Source organism: Eumetopias jubatus, unplaced genomic scaffold (genome assembly GCF_037043125.1).
Source record: "Eumetopias jubatus isolate StellerSeaLion01/CBP00866 unplaced genomic scaffold, mEumJub1_p1.0 scaffold_3, whole genome shotgun sequence".
In the NCBI taxonomy this organism is placed as follows: Eukaryota; Metazoa; Chordata; class Mammalia; order Carnivora; family Otariidae; genus Eumetopias; species Eumetopias jubatus.
In genome coordinates, this window is record NW_028274809.1 from 133257072 (window position 1) to 133274207 (window position 17136).

A 17136-nucleotide genomic window follows, 5' to 3' on the forward strand; every position below is an offset into this window, starting at 1 on the left:
TTTTTAAAAATGAATCTCAAACCATGAAAAGGTGATGTTCCCTAAGAAAGGCAATGGCTGTAGACTCACACTCACTCAAGGCCGGCCTTCAGACAAACAGGGGAGATGAATTTTCAATGCCCTCAGATTTCCACCTGGATTTTATTGCTGGGGAGGGGTCCTTGAGGAAGAGTGTAGGAAGGAGCTTATGCTGATCAAGACCTGCAAGAATTGCCTCACTGCATAGTACCCACCCCCTCAGAAACAGCGCTGGGGCCAACAGAAGTGTCAGATTCACCCACAAGAGGATCAGGTCTGGTTCCTGAGAGCTGCCTAGAGGTCATTCCTCCTAGTCATGCCATTAGTAGTTAATGTCCAAAAGCAAGTGTCCCTGGAAAATTCTTTAAAACTTTTAGATTCTCTTGTTGACACCTCAAGCTATATCCAACTGCCTGGGATGACCAAATGTTTTCTGCTTGGAACATTCTAGATCTCTGAAGATCCCTTCCAGTTTTGTGATTCTATGATTCCTTGAATAACTGAAACCATCAAATGAGAAATACATCATTGATTTACCTCATATAAAAAGACATGCAATTCCAAGTACTTAATTTAAAACCATCTTTGCTACTGTGGACACAAACCCAGACCATGAAAGGTTCCAGTAACATTTCTTTGGAGAAACCAAGAGCATGTGATTGGTTTTATCCTACCAAATGCAGAACAAGTCTGTGCATGAGATGTGCAGTCCTGCCACTTTCCCGACATGACCATGTTAGGCATTACTTGCCAGAACTGCTGAAGTAACAGAGCAAAAATATATGTAAAGTGCAATTCCAAGAGGGCTAAACAACAACTATGACAGGAGAAAAGACAAGTGCTGGCGTCAGCTTTCACTCCTAACGAGCGAAGCTGCCACCCCATAAAATGCTGGGAAGACACCCGACACCAGCATCTCTCTCTCCATGAGTTACAAAAAAGGGTGGAGACACTCATTGTAAAACTCAAAAATTCACAGTATCACAAACACACACCATTGGTTTGCTAAATACTTCTTAACAAATTCAAGCACCCACACATATAAGGAGAAAGAAAAGGGCAGAGAGGGGGATACTATGATCTATCCGTGGTTTTTGATCGTGACTCTAATCACCAACGAGGTGGCAAGTGGTTTCAACCTCTGAGTGGCTCTGCGGGCTGGGGATCAGCCATGCCGGGAGGGAGACGGCTGCAGTGAAGTGCAGGGTCGCAGCCCAGAGTAACCACGGTGGACACTCGTGACCCAGCAGGGACAATCAGCCTCCCCAGTGGGGTGCAAGCTCCTCCGGACCTAACTCAGAGCCAATCAGCCTCGCTGGGCACTGATCTACCGCTTCCCTGACACTGTCCTCCCTCTCTGCATATGGGCCACGCTCTGAAATTCAGGAAGGGAAAATAGAGCGATTCATTTCTATTACTCGTTTCCAACACATGGTTTTCTATTATGTACAACTTAGTACGTGGCTCCAAGTTCCAGTAGTAAACTATAAAATAGATATTTGAGTATTTTAAATTTCATTCCCTTTTTAAAGCTCTCTCCCAATCATGCAGACAAGACTCAGCTTAATTCTAACAGCTTCGACTGATGGCAAGCAAGGGTAGTGGGGAAGGGGACAGTGAAGTGACAAGTGGTAACTGCTTCCGTGCATGCGTGCGTGCATGTGTGTGTACACACGCGTCCAACCTTAGAGTGTGGTCACATGAGCTGGTCGGATGTCTCAGATGACGGCCGCCATGTGCCAGGGCTGCACGGGGCACACCCACTGCTCCTGCTTCCCACGGCTGTGGCAACAGAGCCATCCCTAGGAAGAAGCCCCAGCCCCGGAAGCACGCGGCTCAGAGGTCTTCAGAGAATGGGAGTATGGCAGCCGAGGATGGCGGATAGTACTCTTCCCGGTTGGCAAGAAAAGTAATTAATAGTCATGACAGGGAAAAAACAGCTCCCCCCGCCAGGAAGAAGAAGGGAAGAAGAAGGGAAGGGGAAGGGAAGGGGAAGGGAAGGGGAAGGGAAGGGGAGGGGAAGGGGAGGGGAAGGGGAGGGAAGGGGAGGGGAAGGGGAGGGGAAGGGGAGGGGAAGGGGAGGGGAAGGGGAGGGGAAGGGGAGGGGAAGGGGAGGGGAGGGGAAGGGAAGGGAAGGGAAGGGAAGGGAAGAAGGAAGGAAGGAAGGAAGGAAGGAAGGAAGGAAGAGAAAGAAAAAAATAGGGAGCATTTCAAACACCACCACCAAACACCTGTCAAATCAGAAGGGAGCAAGGTAATGTGGATGGCTTGGATAGTGAAGGGCAAGTAACTGGCCTGATTCTCTGCAAGGCTTCATTGAACCTGGTGATCCTCAAGAGACTCGGTGGTCCCCTGACGCCCCTGACAGGGGAGGGTGAATGCGGTGGGACGTGTAAAGGGCACACAACGGGGCAGGCTCACGGCACACGCCGGCTGCCAACGGGTGAAGATAAGATTTCTAAAAAGGACTCAACATCCTGAGTTGAGCCACTACACACACGAATATTTCACTTTATCAAGTTTGATTGGATTCCCTTAAAATTAGACTTCTTCGGGTTCATTTTCTAAAGCCCTCTTTTTTTTCTTTCTTGTTTTCTTTTTTTCTTTTAACATTCCCAACTGGAACACAGTATGAGCTGTAGGACTCAGTACCTTTTATGTCTCAGATCACACCGTTTTAGTATGAAGGTGTGCAAAGTGTTCTGCTAAAATACATGAAGATAAAAATCTTTAAATATCTAGTTTTTCAAGGGGAAGAAAATACAGATGGTGAGGAGTAGAGCAGGATACAATCTCGCAGGAAGGAGCACATTCAAATTCAGAGGTGATGTCACGTGGACAAACACATCTTAAAGACACTTTTTTCTGAAGGACATGGGGTTTGGGTTTTTGTTTTGTTTTGTTTTGTTGCATTTGTTTTGAATACTGGAAGGAAGGAAGGAAGAGCTATGTGAATCACACGAAAACACCAAAGGCTCAGAAGGCTCCAACTGAAGGGGAAATGATCCAGGCACTGAGAGTCGGAGCTCTGAGTTACAATCATCGCTTCTGGGACGACAGTGGTCGGGAGCAGCTTTCTCACAGCAAAGACAGAACACTGAGTGAGGCAGAAGCACAAGGTCGTATCTACTCAGCCGAACAGGAATGAGTTAGACATTCCAAACGGATTACTTTTCAGGTGATTCAAGAAGTCAGTCGGAAAACCCACACGAATGGTTTCCTGAACCTCTCAGTCGAAGAGGAGGTCTGTGAAAGCAGAAACACTGAGAATAAAGAGTGTCAATATAAACACATACACCAGCGAACATGAAGCGGAGGGGAGGCGACACAGAGAGAGGGAAAGGGATGCCAACCACAGAATACATGCCCACGTGAAGGAAACATGGAAAGGACTTTATAACGACCAAAAATATCCCCCAACAGATGCCTTCCTCATCTCTCTAACGCACAGAGCAGCAACGAAAAGGAAGTGAGAAACACATACAAATTAAACGCCCCACACAGAGTTTTCAGTATGCTCAAAACAATGTAGCACAGCCAGAGTGTATAAACCATTTGTTAAAAAAATATCTTCTTTTCTATTGTATGAACAAGTTGAAAGAGTCCCCTTGCCAGTGTCCACTCACTAGCTCCCACGCCAACTCAGCCCGGCTCGCGAGCTTCTCTCGGACTCTCACACGTCTGCTGACAGCCCCAGTAATACAGTGGATTCCAACAACCGTTTCTTGAGTAAATGCTATCTGTCTGCGCCTGGGGTGTCCTCAGGACACGACTGGGGTCATATCCCATAACTGCGGAAAGGAACAGAAAATGCAGGATGAACTGAAATTCCATTGCGTTGAGGATCAACAGTCCTTGTCATTGAATACAAGTGAACTTTTTAATTTGCCAAGCAACTAAGTACTACACTAACATGATTTCTACATCCATAAAATGGTATTTTGCCAAGCAACTAAGTACTACACTAACATGATTTCTACATCTATAAAATGGTGGAGAATTTTCATCCGGCTAGCGCAGAATCTGACAGATCAGGTTCCCTTGTGGGGCAAGGGAACGAACATCTATCAGGCCCCCAGTGGGCCCCCTGGGACGTGCTGTGTCCCTTCCAGATCTTTTCTCATCCAGTCTTCCAAACAAGTCTTCCAAGATGTCCCATTTTTCAAAAAGAAAGGAACCGAGGCTCCCAGAGTTTACTTTAAACTTGCTCAAAGTCCCAGGGGCCTAGTGGCTTTGAAGGGGGTTATTTTAACCACCACATCCTGCTGCTACCTCCAAGAAGGGACCAGAGTGGCCTGGGGTGGCAGTGCTCAGCGTGCAGGATGAGCCCGTGGTACAGCTGTGGCCCCTCCCGTCCAGGGCCTCTGCTGGGGCACCAGATAAATTCAGCATAGTCCTCAGGAAGGCCCTGTTGGAAGGCTTCTGGATTAATTGATCTCACGGGGAAAAGGTCTTGTTTATAACGTGCTGGCTTATTCGAGTCCTTCCTTTCTCTCAATGCTCAGCTCAAACCCCACTTCCTTCCTGAAGCCATCTCCAACAGCCCCATCTCCCTCTACTGAGCTCTCAAGGTAATTCTTGCCTGTATCACTCTTTTGGCTGCTGAATACATGACCTATTATTAACCATCAAAAAGACAGAGTACGTTCCCAGCAGGTGACGTGTTCCCTGAAGCCAAGAGCCAGGTCTTGGTGTGTGCAGGCAGGGCCCTGCACATGGTAGGTTCTCAAAAATGCTCACTGCTGAGAGTAACCTTGTGAGCAGACCTCACACAGTCTTGGGGCTCCTGTATATTGACATAGGACGAAAGATGGAAAGCTTCTAAAAGAAGATGGCGCCCTACCTTAATAACCTTGTCCGTTCCAGAAGTCAGTAACCATCCTCGGGTTGCATCAAAATGCACATGGACAATGTTATGTTTGCTGTCGTGGAAGGTTGCCGTGGGTGCACGTCTGGAAGGAGCAAAGTAAGTTTCCAAGAGTGAAAAGTGGTGACACGTGAATGAAGGAGAGATCTAAGGTGTCATGAAGCTCTAATGTGCAGCCAAATGACTAAGACAAAGTGCTTCACTTTAAAACTGCTCCTCATATCTACCTTTACTCCCTGGGAACCTGTTAATGATTTTTTAAAAAAGATTTATTTATTTGAGAGAGACAGAGCGTGCACAAATGAGGGGTAGAGGGTGAGGGAGAGAGAATCTTAAGCAGACTCTACGCTGAGCTCGGAGCCCGACTCGGGGCTCAATCCCCCAACTGTGAGATCATAGCCTGAGCCAAAACCAAGAGTCCTGGACGCATAACCGACTGAGCCACCCTGGCAGCTTTTTAAAAGGTGAAAGGATTCTTATCTTCTCCAGAATGGGAAAGAGATGATGACATTTCCCAAAGTCTTATGGATTACCTGTTGCTCTGATAGAGCCTATGAGAATCTCATCTATGCCTCTGACAAATCTTAAACACCTCAGTGCTTTTGCTAGGTCTGATCTCAGAAGGACCTGCTGGTATAATAGTCTACCTGTGCCTATTTAAAAAAAAAAAAGTACACCTGTTACAAAGCCTAAGATACCATTCTAATTGAAGGGTTACTCATTCGTTCTCCTCGTTTTCCTGGTGTAACTGCAGGTTTCGTTTTTCTATGGTATTCTAACACTTCAACAAGGAAAACAATCTATAAACAAACATTTTTATTTGTTTTGTATTTTTTAATCTATGCATTGTTTTAGCAAGAAGGCTTGTCAACTGCCTAGGTGATCTAGAGGCAACGCAGAAAAGGCAGAAGAAACAATGACATGTGGAGGGGGACAGGGACACGGGGAAGGAGACGGCTGGTCTGTCATCAGGCTTCAAGAGCGCCCACTCCTCAGCAGTGGGCTCTCTGAAGACAGTTTTACCTGTAGCTAGGTCTGTGGAACAGTCTTTAGTATCCTAAGATAATCACTTAAAATATTTAGAATTCAAAATTTAGGTTTAATGTGCAGCTGTTTAGGCTCCTGGGTCTGTGTCTTTATCTATAAAATGAATAATTACTTTAGAATATCTCTAAAGTCTCTTGCAGCTCTTTAATGAAAAGAACTCTCTAACTTCATCACCTATGATGAGTGGAAAATAATCAGTGAATATAAATGCTTACTGATGCAAGGGCATCTTAATTTATATTTGATATGGATAAAGAAGAATGAAAAAAACACATACATTAGGGTTACCCGTAAGAGAATACTTTGGTGTATTAATTGCCACGACTTTCCTTTAAATGCTGACTTCCTCTGGTGCATCTGAAATATGTTTCTATTTACATGCTGTTTCAAGACACCCATCTAGTACTTAAAATGATTCTACTGTATTCAAGGTGGGGGAGTAGGTGGGGGAGAATCGGGCAGACGAGTTTCCTAGGAAACCCTGCTGTCATTCATTAAAAGGGGAACCTGTCGCAGAGCATTCTGCTTCCCTCTGGGGCAGTCTGCGATAAGCGGCACTGAAGAGAGAACACAGAAGTGCCCTTCCACACACACACACACACACACACACACACACCAAAAGCACACTGATTGTAGTAACCTAAGGTCCTGGGTTATCGGGCAAGACCACCAAGCAAGACTGAGTCGCTGGACAACTAGTGGTACTGGCCTCTTAGGTAAAAAGTGGCTCAGCTCTTCCGGAGAAAATGCAGCCTCTGGAGCCCGTGGGCTGATTCAGCTCCTGTAAAAATACCAGCTTGGGCTAGAAAATGAAGCCTGGGTTCCTGCACTCCAGAGCGACTCTCAAGGAAATAAAGGGATGGCAGGGCTGGCTGGAAGAACCCCTGTTGGCAGGGCACCTGCCCCTGGGGTGGGGAAGAGCACAGAAGACATGAGTTCTTGATGCGGACTCTCTTTTCCTATCTCACGAGAGAGCGCGGATGTCTTGGCAGAAAGGAGGGCTCTGCGCCCGGGCCACGGTCTGTATTCGAAACCAGCAGGAACGAGGGCACTGGTGGTCACGGCTGAGGTGCCGGGTCACCTTCTCCCCTTAGCCCTGCTGGAACTCACTCTTCATCGGTGATGGCCTCGTGGCAGCTGTCACAGACCCTCACTTCAAACTCGAAGCCCATCAGAGGGATAGAGGAGCGCTTGGAGCTGCACTTGCCGCAGACGGCCTTCCCACACTTGCGGCAGTGGTGCTGGAGGGGGAGAGAGCACAGGCTTGCTAGGGCTCCCGCAACTCGGCCCCGCCTCGTCAGTGCGGGCGTGGCCAACAGCATCCAGGTGAGGATGCTAAACAAGAGCGCCCAGGAAACGGAAGGAACACACCAGCTGCGTTCTCTTTTTGGGCTCTTTGTTCAAATGGAGAACTGCTGGAAACACATCTGTTTGTGTCACCACACCCACCCCCTACCCCCACCTCCCGACCATAGCCCCGCCTCTGCCCATCCTAGGTTCTTCCCAGCTACGGTTAGCATGAACTCTAGAAGACCACCCGGTGAATGAAGGACAGTGTGACTGCAATCCAGTTCAATCTACTGTCTACACTTTGGCCATGCTCAACTAGGTGACTAACACTGATTTCCTTGGGGAGGACCAAACCCAACCATGAATCAGACTGAAAATGCTGTATTATTACGAGTAGCTCTTTATAAATGACTAAAACGAAGATGGCAGGAGAGAAAGTGAAATTATGAACAAGAAATAAATACCTCTTACATAATTCCACGGTTTGGTCCCACTATGAGCTAAGCATGATGCCTTTAATTTTAAGGTGTATTTCCGTACATGCCACTAGAATTCTAAAATCATATCTCTTAACTACTTGGAACAAGTCACTATAGAAACTGAGTCCAGCAGGAATGAGCTGCAGTAGATAAGGGAATAAATTAACGTGCATTCTCAGAGTGGCTCCAGGGTAGTGCCTGACACCCCCCCAGCCCCACCCCGCCACAACCCCTGCCCGGGGGGTGCTGGTTCTAAGCTCACAGGTGAAGCTGTCTCCACTCTATTCCATTTTGATGAGGGATCCATATCACCCACCTGTCTTAGGCCAATCTTCTTACTGTCCCACATTTGCTTGAAGTTCCAGAAGAAAGGCTGATCACACTTTTGGCAGGAATCACTGTCCAACCACTCAGGGGTCTTGTGAAATAAAGCACACAACAGGTCACACTGCGACACAGTGAGGAGCCATTAACAGTGATGAAACTTACAGAATCAAGACGTGTTTATAGGAAACAGAGGTGTGATTTCTCAGCCATTTAAAAAACATCTACTGAATGCCTATGGTATCTCGAGCCCTGGGGATGTAGTGATGATAAAAAGAATCTCTCCCGTCATGGGGCTTATAATTTATGAGGGAAGACTAAACAAGACAATATTATTAATATCAATTACTTAAGTAAGAGGAAGTGTAAAGGCCTGAGGAGTAGAAGCAGCGCACCAGGTGTGTGTGTGTGTGGGGGGGGGTTGGGGGCATTCAGGGGCGGCTGGGGCCAGGTCACTCGCACAGAGTTCTGACGGCCGTCAGATATGTTGACTTTATCTCATATTCTTGGATCACATGCAATTAGATTTGCTCTGGCTATGCATAGTTATGTGTAACTGCACATCCCACATGTGCCCAGCTACGTGCACTGGAGGGTACAACCTGACCGCAGTGGGTGCCCAGGAAAGCTGCCTGTCCACCCTCCGTTCATGGCAGGGCCCAGCAAGCCTGGACACTCTGTGCCTTGCCTCATGGAACACACTATTCTGCCTTTATTCACTATTTCCCAACTTCATCATGAGTACTCGAAACGATGTCAAATGGGTTTAAAAGATATGTTAAGCTTAAAGCTATTCTTTAGCAAATCTTTACAGATTATGCATACAGTGATTCTGTATCTGTTTCTAGAGTTCCATGTTCAACTCTGTACATTTATCATTTGGATGAGGGACAGATCTCTTTCCACATATCACTGAACCTAAGGAACCTGGAAAAACATATCCAACCCCAGGGTTTCTCAAAAGTGAGTTCCAGAGAACTCCAATTTGACTCATAGGACACTTAGTATAAAAGAAGCCTGAGATCAAACAAGTTTGAGAAATGTGGCAAACAATGGCCTGTCCCCTCTCTCTACAAGATTTTTTCTTGTAGCTTTTTTCTGTTCATGTAATCGTTTTCTGAAGAAGCCCTGTTACAGAAAGGACTTGGGGATTTAGCCTATTCTCCTACCGATAAGCAGAAATGAACCTAAAGCTACACATTGTCTCAAAAAAGAAAAGTAAGAAGGTGACATTTGAAGAGTTCCACTTCTTGGTTATTTATTTTATTAAAACCAAAGAGTTCTTAAGAAGTAAGCTTTGATTTGCTTTGTAATTTTCAAGCTCTAATCAGTTTAAAGACTGATTTAACAAAATGTATAATACAGTTTTCAGGAAAAACATTTTATCCCTAAAAGACTTATCTATGTTGTGATTTTTCAAAACACGATGCACGAAAATCAGGAGGATTTACAAAAAATTGTCACACACACTACTATATCCTTTATAAGGAAACATGCAGGGTTAGGACATATATCAAATACATTGTAGAGGGTATCTATGAAGAGGGAAACGGGAGTAAGGAACAGGAAAAGAGGAAAAAAAATCAGCATGTGTAGTATGATTCCATTTTTTGTCCAAAAAAAACCCGAAAAACAAACCCTGTGCATGTGTTTTTGCAGAGAAAACTGTAAGGAAGGATATTACCAGTGATATTCCTGGGGTGGTGGTATTATTATGAGCAACTGACATGTTTTCTATTTGTTAAGGGGCACTCTGTAACTTCTCTACAAAGAACATGTTTATCCATACTTCTAAAAAAGGATACAGTTTTTGCAAAAATGGATTTCATTAACAGTAGAAACACACGTTTAGCCTACAAGATGTGGGCTCAGCCACTCCGCCTTCCATCTGCCCCCCCAAGCCACCCCCACAGCCAAGCTATCATCTGTCTCTGACTGCTTCTACTGCTCACGAGCACCAGCACACAGGGCACGACTTCTCTCCTTCACCTTGTCTTTCCTTGTGGTGTTCCCTGTGCCCCTCAGAGCATATCTTTCAGCGCCTATGTCCTTCCACAAACTCTCTGCTGAGAACGTTAGCTGACAATGGTAACGCCCCTTCCTAAATGCCCAGCACTAATGTTCCATCCTACAGCAACTGTAATCACATCATTTATACCATGTAATAGTTTTCTGAAGTCTTCTCCCATATATTTTTTTCTTCCAGAAAGCCTACCAGTGCAGGGACTGCTTCCTTATTACATGTCTCCGGCCTCTTGAGGTAAGCACTGCACAGCACTGGCCATGACCCCCAGAAGCCCCACAAATACATCTCAGGGGATTTAGGTTTATAAAATACGACACTTGAAAAAAAAAAATGCCTGGGACCCTCTCTACTCATTTGGGCTCTAAATCACCCAAAGATTCAAGATAGTCAACAAGTTGCAAGTGTCCCTATATCTGCATGTCAAAGGGCATAATTTAAGCAAGATGGCTCAAAGGACTGCCCATCAACCAACTGGATTCATCTCTGGAAAGCACATCATCTTCCTTTGGGCCTCTGTCCATCAAGGCTGGATTCTGCGTGCACCCAGGGAAGAGAGCCTGGAGGCTCCCCCTCTGCTGGTCTGGTCAGTTAGGCCTGGGAAGAAGTGGGGACAGACGAGGTGTGACCGTCCCTCACCCAGAGCAGGCTATTGTGCAGGATCTGCAGTCTCATGGCTGGCCAGCACACACTGTACCAATTTCCCTGCCTTTATACTGAAGGGGCCAAGTGGTACTTTCAAAAGCAATATTCTACAATTCCCCACTTCCTAACAGTCATGATCATTTTAATTAGTTACTAATAGAACTCCCACGGATTTATGGTTTGAGCAAGTCAGGCTTTAATCTTCTTAAGCATTTAATTACTGCCATTTGAAAGGCATTACATGGTAGATAATAGCAACTACTCTCTTGAAATGAGATTGGGGTGAGGGCATGGAAAGAAGTTGGGAAATTGCTTTTGTCTTTTTAAAGTGTCGCTCTTCTAATTCTTGCATCCTGCAAGGAAATGCATTAGATGAATATACACCGTCAAAGGGAAAGTTCACCCAGCATAATTCTAGGGAAATGAGAATAAGGCTAACTTCAAAGTTCTTGTCAAGGGGATATTTAGTAAACATGTCCATTGATAAGATGCTTAAAAGATGAAAAAATAAAACTCATAAAAACACAATGCTAGGAGAAAACTTAAAATGTATTCTTAAAAATGACAGTGTATATATTTGCATCTGGAGAACTGTTTAGAGCATGATTATAAAGAAGCACAAATAAAAAATTAGTTATTTCTGATATTTCTCCTAATATCAAGCTAAGGACTCTTACTTCACCAAACACCATTTCTCACACATTAGCCACCATTCCCTGGCTAACATAAAACACGCGACCGAGTCTTCTGTGTTCCTAGGGCACTTAAAGGGATCAATGGTCTGAAAACAGATGGTTCCCTCTTTTCTCACCTGAACTTTGGTTGTGAATGGAGCAACAGATTCAAAGTCTAAACAGCTTCGTCTCGGTCGAAATTTTTATGAAGTCACTATTACATGAATATTACACGCCAATTTGGGAGGGGTAAAAAAAAAAAAAGGAATTTTTTCTACTAGAATCTTTTATTCTCTGACATAACAGGTCTTACTTCATGTTTAATCATAGGAGAAATAAGAACTGAGCAGGAGGGGAGGCTGAGGCGTTTTTCAGCCCAGCCAGAACTGCAGAGTCCAGCCCAGCAGCCACGGAGTGGCCCTGTGACCTGCCATGACACCTACCTCCTGCCTCTCCACGTCCATGTTCCAGACCACGATCCCACCGTCACCACCACAGGAGATGAGTTGCCGCGTGTGCTGCACATAGGAAAGGGCCTGGACTTTATCACTGCAAAAGAAAGCCTGGGTTAGTGACAGGTCTGGAGAGCAAGGCGAAAGCCCTAAAGGCAGGACGCCTAGCAAAGTCAATCAATGCGCATGCTCCCCCTTGAGCCCAGAGCACAGATCTTAGAAATCAGTCAGAATCAAAATGTTTACTTAAGATGCTGAGGCCTCAGGAAGAGAGGGTCTTTGTCAGTTACCGACACTTGAGGAGAAAAGCTGATTGTTGAACTCCTTGTAAGATGGGACTGACTCCTTCCTTAATTGGTTAATTAAATAAAACCTGTGGTACATGGTCATGCTGTATTTGTTCAAAAGTCATGATTTTACTTTTTTTTTTTTTTTTTAAAAAGGATCCCACTGCATTGACCTGCCAGAGCCAGGTAAATTGTGTTGGTTGAGGTGTGGAGTGCATCATGGTAGCTTACGCCCAGGTGCCATTTCTTGGCTTCCAGGGTGAAGCCAAAGCAGCAACAGACTTGAGTTTTGCTCTCTATTTTCTCTAGTTTTCATTCCCTCTCTACTCACTTTGTGCTTTATTTTTCTTTCCAGTTCATACATGGCTGACAAAGTATTCCCTCTTGGGGGAGCCACCATGGAGTGTCCAGTTCTATGGTCTGACAACGTGGTGATCGCTAACAAAAGGTTACAGACATTATTTTCCACTGGGTAAGGGAACAGGGAATAGGGCTTCTTGGTTGTTCCTGTTTGAATATTTTTCTATTTTGAGCTCAAATCAATTAAGAATTCTGTGCCCACTGGGGAGGAGAACAGTTCCTTGCAATCTGGACTGGTGTTTGTGTGCTTTCGTGTTTCCTTCTGACCTGTGGCTGAAGTTGTGGGACCGAAGCTGTTAAAGCTCTGTGTGTCTGCGACTACAGTTCAGTAAGGCCTTTCCCTCTCATGTCTGGAGCGCTAGCCTATTGCCAGAGGGCATCAACAACTTAGATTACAGTCTTCTTTCTAATTAAAAAAAAAAAATTTCTTTTTTTTTTTAGATTATAGTACTTTTTAGATTATAAGAACTTGTTCTGTTTGGCTATTAAAGATAAACAAGTGCTTATATAAATTGAATTTTCATAAACTTAACGGAAAAAAGAAAATTGAGCCCCTAAAGCTTAAAATTTACTAGACTTAAAAATCCTTTTACAGAAAATACTAACTCAGTAACATTTTAAGCATCTAAGTTCACAGAATTGAGGTGAACTCTGGCAAGTGAGACGAGTGTGATAAATTTTAAAACACAGCTATGTCTTTCTCTGATTCATCAGTGTTAAGTATGAGCAAGTGTACATCTTATTTTACTTGGTTGATTTCTTCTAAATATATACAGGATAACTAGTCAAATAACCTAATATTATGCCTATATAATGCTATATATGAAAAATATAAATTCGTGTTCAACTCAACTAAATAATTGTTTTGATAAACTTTTCATATAAATAGCAATTATGTTTTATAGCACATCAAGATAATCCCTAAGATCTTTGGGTAACTTGAAACGGATTACTATACATAGAGCTAATTGATAATCATTGGATACCCACTTAGATAATTTCTAAATAGGTCAGAATACTGAAACTTTGATTACAAAGTATAATATTAAGTTTATATATGTTTGCTTCTCATTTTTTGTTATAGAGAGGCTATAACTTACGTGAGTCACATCCATGAACATGTTCATTTTTGCCACCTTAAGGAGACATAAGAGTGGTGTATACTGCAGTAGAAATTTCTGTTGTGTGTGTTCATGAGCTTTGCTAGTCTGCTAAAATGCTTGTATGTGACAGTTCTCAATTATCCACATCCTCCCTCCTCCCAATTTTCTCTATGAAATATAAGTTAGTTACTCTCTAGGTTAATTATTATAATTAAAATGGGTGGTTGAGATTATGCCAGGGGCAATGATGGAAACAAGATACAACTATGTATATGGGCTTTTGCTTTTAAAAGAGAAAACAGAGTAGTTGTGTCTTAAAGCAATGGTTCTCAAACTTTTTCATCTCAGGATCCCTTTACACTCTTAAAACCATTTTGAGAAGACACCAAAGAGCTTTGGTTTAAATAAGAAATTACCAATATTTATTGTATTTGAAATAAAAAATTTAAAAAAAATATCGATTCATTTGAAAATAGCAATGATGAATCCATTCTATTTTAATATAAATAACACAGACTTGGTGATTGTGATGACAAAAATGGCATTGTTTAACATTTCTGCAAGTCTTTCTAATGTCTGGCTTAATAGAAGAGAGCCAGATAGATACTCATCTCTTTCTGTATTTGTTCTAATAACCACTCATCATGCAGCTTCTGGAAAACTCCACCGTACATTTGAGAGAGACTATGGATGAGAAAGGCACTTCTTCTAAAGTAAAGTATAAATTTGTTCCAGAATATGAGAGAGAAAAATGAAGGACAAAACTTGGAAAGTGAATTTTATTTGCTTTGGTTTATAATACTCAAGTCTGAAAAAAGAGCTATAAAATGCATTAAAATCTTGGCACAGTTCCCTCAGTTTTGATGGCTTGCTTCCTTGCCTTACTGATTAATGCCTTTGACTACAATGCAAAAGGATATTCTTTACCTTCTATAAAATCTGCCTTGCTAGCAAAGATTCTGTGTGTCACCACATTATTTTCAGAGCTTTATGTTGACTTGGTTAAAGACCCAAAAACATCTTTGACAATTCATGATTTTGCCTTCCTAGGCTGTACCCTATATTTTGAAAAAATAAAATAAAAACTTTAGGATACTTCCTACACCTACAACTATCTTTGAGATTCCCTAGAGGGATCCTTGAGAATTGTAAAGATGTACTCCTCTGCCTTATAAAAAGAGAGATGCTATAAATAACTATATGTGTTTGTTGTGTTGCTATTTTAAGAGTTTCATGGGACAAGTTATCAGATCAGAAGAGATGCTCCGCCTTCCCTAGGTCAAGTCAGTTTAGATAAAATTTTATTAATGTATGTATTTATGAAGTTGCATATTTTATGGGAGGGCCCTGGAGGTTTATTGGAGCTCTCATTGTCTATAATATGCTTTCCCCTCCAGGGAAATTATGATCAAAACTCTCAGGAGATAGTTATGTAGGCTATCTCAATAGAGAATTTTATTCTCCTGCATTACGATTACTATTTGTCACAGTAAAAAAAAAAAACTAACCATTAAAGTCTTCATAATCTATAGACAATTTCTGTTTTACTTTGATGCTTGCCTGAGGGCTCTGCTATAAGCTACAGGCCAGAAAGGACAATCTCAGAGTTTCACGGAAAAGGACTATATGTACCAGGTATTTTAAAATATTGATATTTCAAAAGAAGAGACTCGGGCAAAGGCTACAGAGCTGACATTGCTTAAGTAATTTTTAAGCTGTGCTAGTGGACTGAGTCAGGATTTCCGTGGATTTCTGGACCCTTTTTAGTCTGGATGCAGACAGCTTCATGAATGCAGACTGCTAAACCAAGAACTAGCAGAACGAAAACTAGTTGCACAAGACTGGATGAACTGAAGAGGGATATTTTACTGTGGTTATTTGTCTGGAATACTGCTGATGTTGTTTTAATGTTCTATATTCTGGATACGGGAAGGTGCTTTTTCTCCTACTTGTTATCCTATCTCTAACCTAAAATCTTGTAAACTCCGCTTTTATAAGCTAAATAGAAACATTTAAAAATAATGTCCAGTTTTCAATGATTCCCCCAGAATTCAAAAAGTATTACTGAATCCCCTAATTTTAATGGCAAATAATTATTTCATAGGTTCAGTTAGCATCTATCCACAGGATATGGTTGGGCAACCAACCTAGTCCTTACCTAGAATGTCATATTAGAGAATGATGTTCATTCTCTAATATGGTAGCTTACGCCCAGGTGCCATAATCAGATATGACTAGCCGCTTGAACTTATGCAATGGCTACAAAGCCCTCCTAAGAAAACTGGCCCTAGTACCTGGTTTGCAGGGTCCTGGCCTTACAGGTGGTAAGGAAACCACCAGGCCAGAAACCTGGCAAATGTTGGAAACTTCAAGGAATTCAACCAAGGTGTAAGTACTACAGGTGACATATGGCTGAGAATATTGGGCTTGGTTTCCTAGTCTTGGTATAGCAAATAACAGAGGCTCTGAAAAGCCCAATTCAGGACTCCTTATAAACAGTTCCAGGCAAAAGTTAATTCTGTGGGCTCGATAGTTGTTTAATAATACTCTATGGCTCTATACTTGCAAAGCAAACCAAGAAGACTCGTATGGGTAATTAACACTCTCACAGCATGATGTCAATAATTAGGCCAAACCTTAGGAGGCCAACCTTCTTCTGTGATCAAGAATAATCTCTGAGATTATCATGATTACAGGAGAGGAAACTGTGAAAGAATGACATGGGCAAAAAGAAAGTACTGGCATCTTCAGTGGAGGATCAGGTGTTATTAGGCACACCTTTCTCTGGGTTATCTGATTCTATAGGGGCCTACATCTCGCAGCACCTTTAACTGTGCTACTTTGTAACTCTGGAACTGTTAACCTTAGGTATTGTGGCAAATGAATCTTTCCAGTGAAGATGCAACGAATCTCCATGCCCCCGCCCTTCCCATGGAGGCTGCCATTTGTGAATCTACCTACAAATTCATTTCCGTTCTCCCCTGCCCATACGTCTGCTCTTTGGATTTTCCTTTGAACTGGTTGTAACATCTTACTAGTTCCTTTATTAATTAATGACTAATATAAAATCTTGGACAGGTATTCGTTAAAAAGAGAGTCTGTTGTTTTCCAACTCTCTTGGTTGTTATTTCACCCGTCTTAAAGTATGGAGCACCACCCTTCTGACATTCAAGGGCAAGAAGGAAAATCTATCTAGTCGACTGGTAACCCTGTGATTTGAACTACATTTCATTTGTTAAAGCATCTTGATACACATCAGTGATCTTGTAAACCCAAAATAAGCTACAGAAGGAAATGCTTTGCTACTCATAGCTGGCAGCAACATTCAGCAACAAATACATAATTTATGGGACTCCAATACTGTTAATATTCCAACACAGAAGAGTGGAACACAGTGACGAATGCTGGATTCCAAGCTTTGTAATAAAGCTGCTCAGGGACTTCCTGATTTAAGGGTTCACAATGTAACCACCTTGCAGCTAAAAACGAGGTGAGGGAACATCTCCAGGTTCACAGATTAAGGGTTATAAAGAATAAAAGATACCTTCTTACATTCATGTTTCATCT

General features: G+C 42.9%; 1 protein-coding gene across 4 annotated transcripts in view; it reads right to left on the minus strand.

Moving 5' to 3' along the window:
- Positions 1 to 2128: 2128 nt before the first annotated feature.
- WDFY2 (WD repeat and FYVE domain containing 2) overlaps positions 2129 to 17136 on the minus strand; it is a 165214-nt gene continuing 150206 nt past the window's right edge. For 2 of the 4 annotated variants that reach the window (XM_088021810.1, XM_028104021.2), the window contains 5 exons: positions 11811 to 11916; positions 8018 to 8149; positions 7043 to 7173; positions 4862 to 4970; positions 2129 to 3809 (listed from right to left, as the gene is read on the minus strand). In XM_088021810.1, coding sequence (XP_087877936.1) covers positions 3780 to 3809; positions 4862 to 4970; positions 7043 to 7173; positions 8018 to 8149; positions 11811 to 11916 — 508 coding nt within the window. In that variant the 3' untranslated portion in view covers positions 2129 to 3779. Of the gene's footprint in view, positions 3810 to 4861; positions 4971 to 6641; positions 7174 to 8017; positions 8150 to 11810; positions 11917 to 17136 lie in introns of those variants that run through there. The other 2 variants (XM_028104026.2, XR_015767895.1) reach the window with 2 other exon arrangements.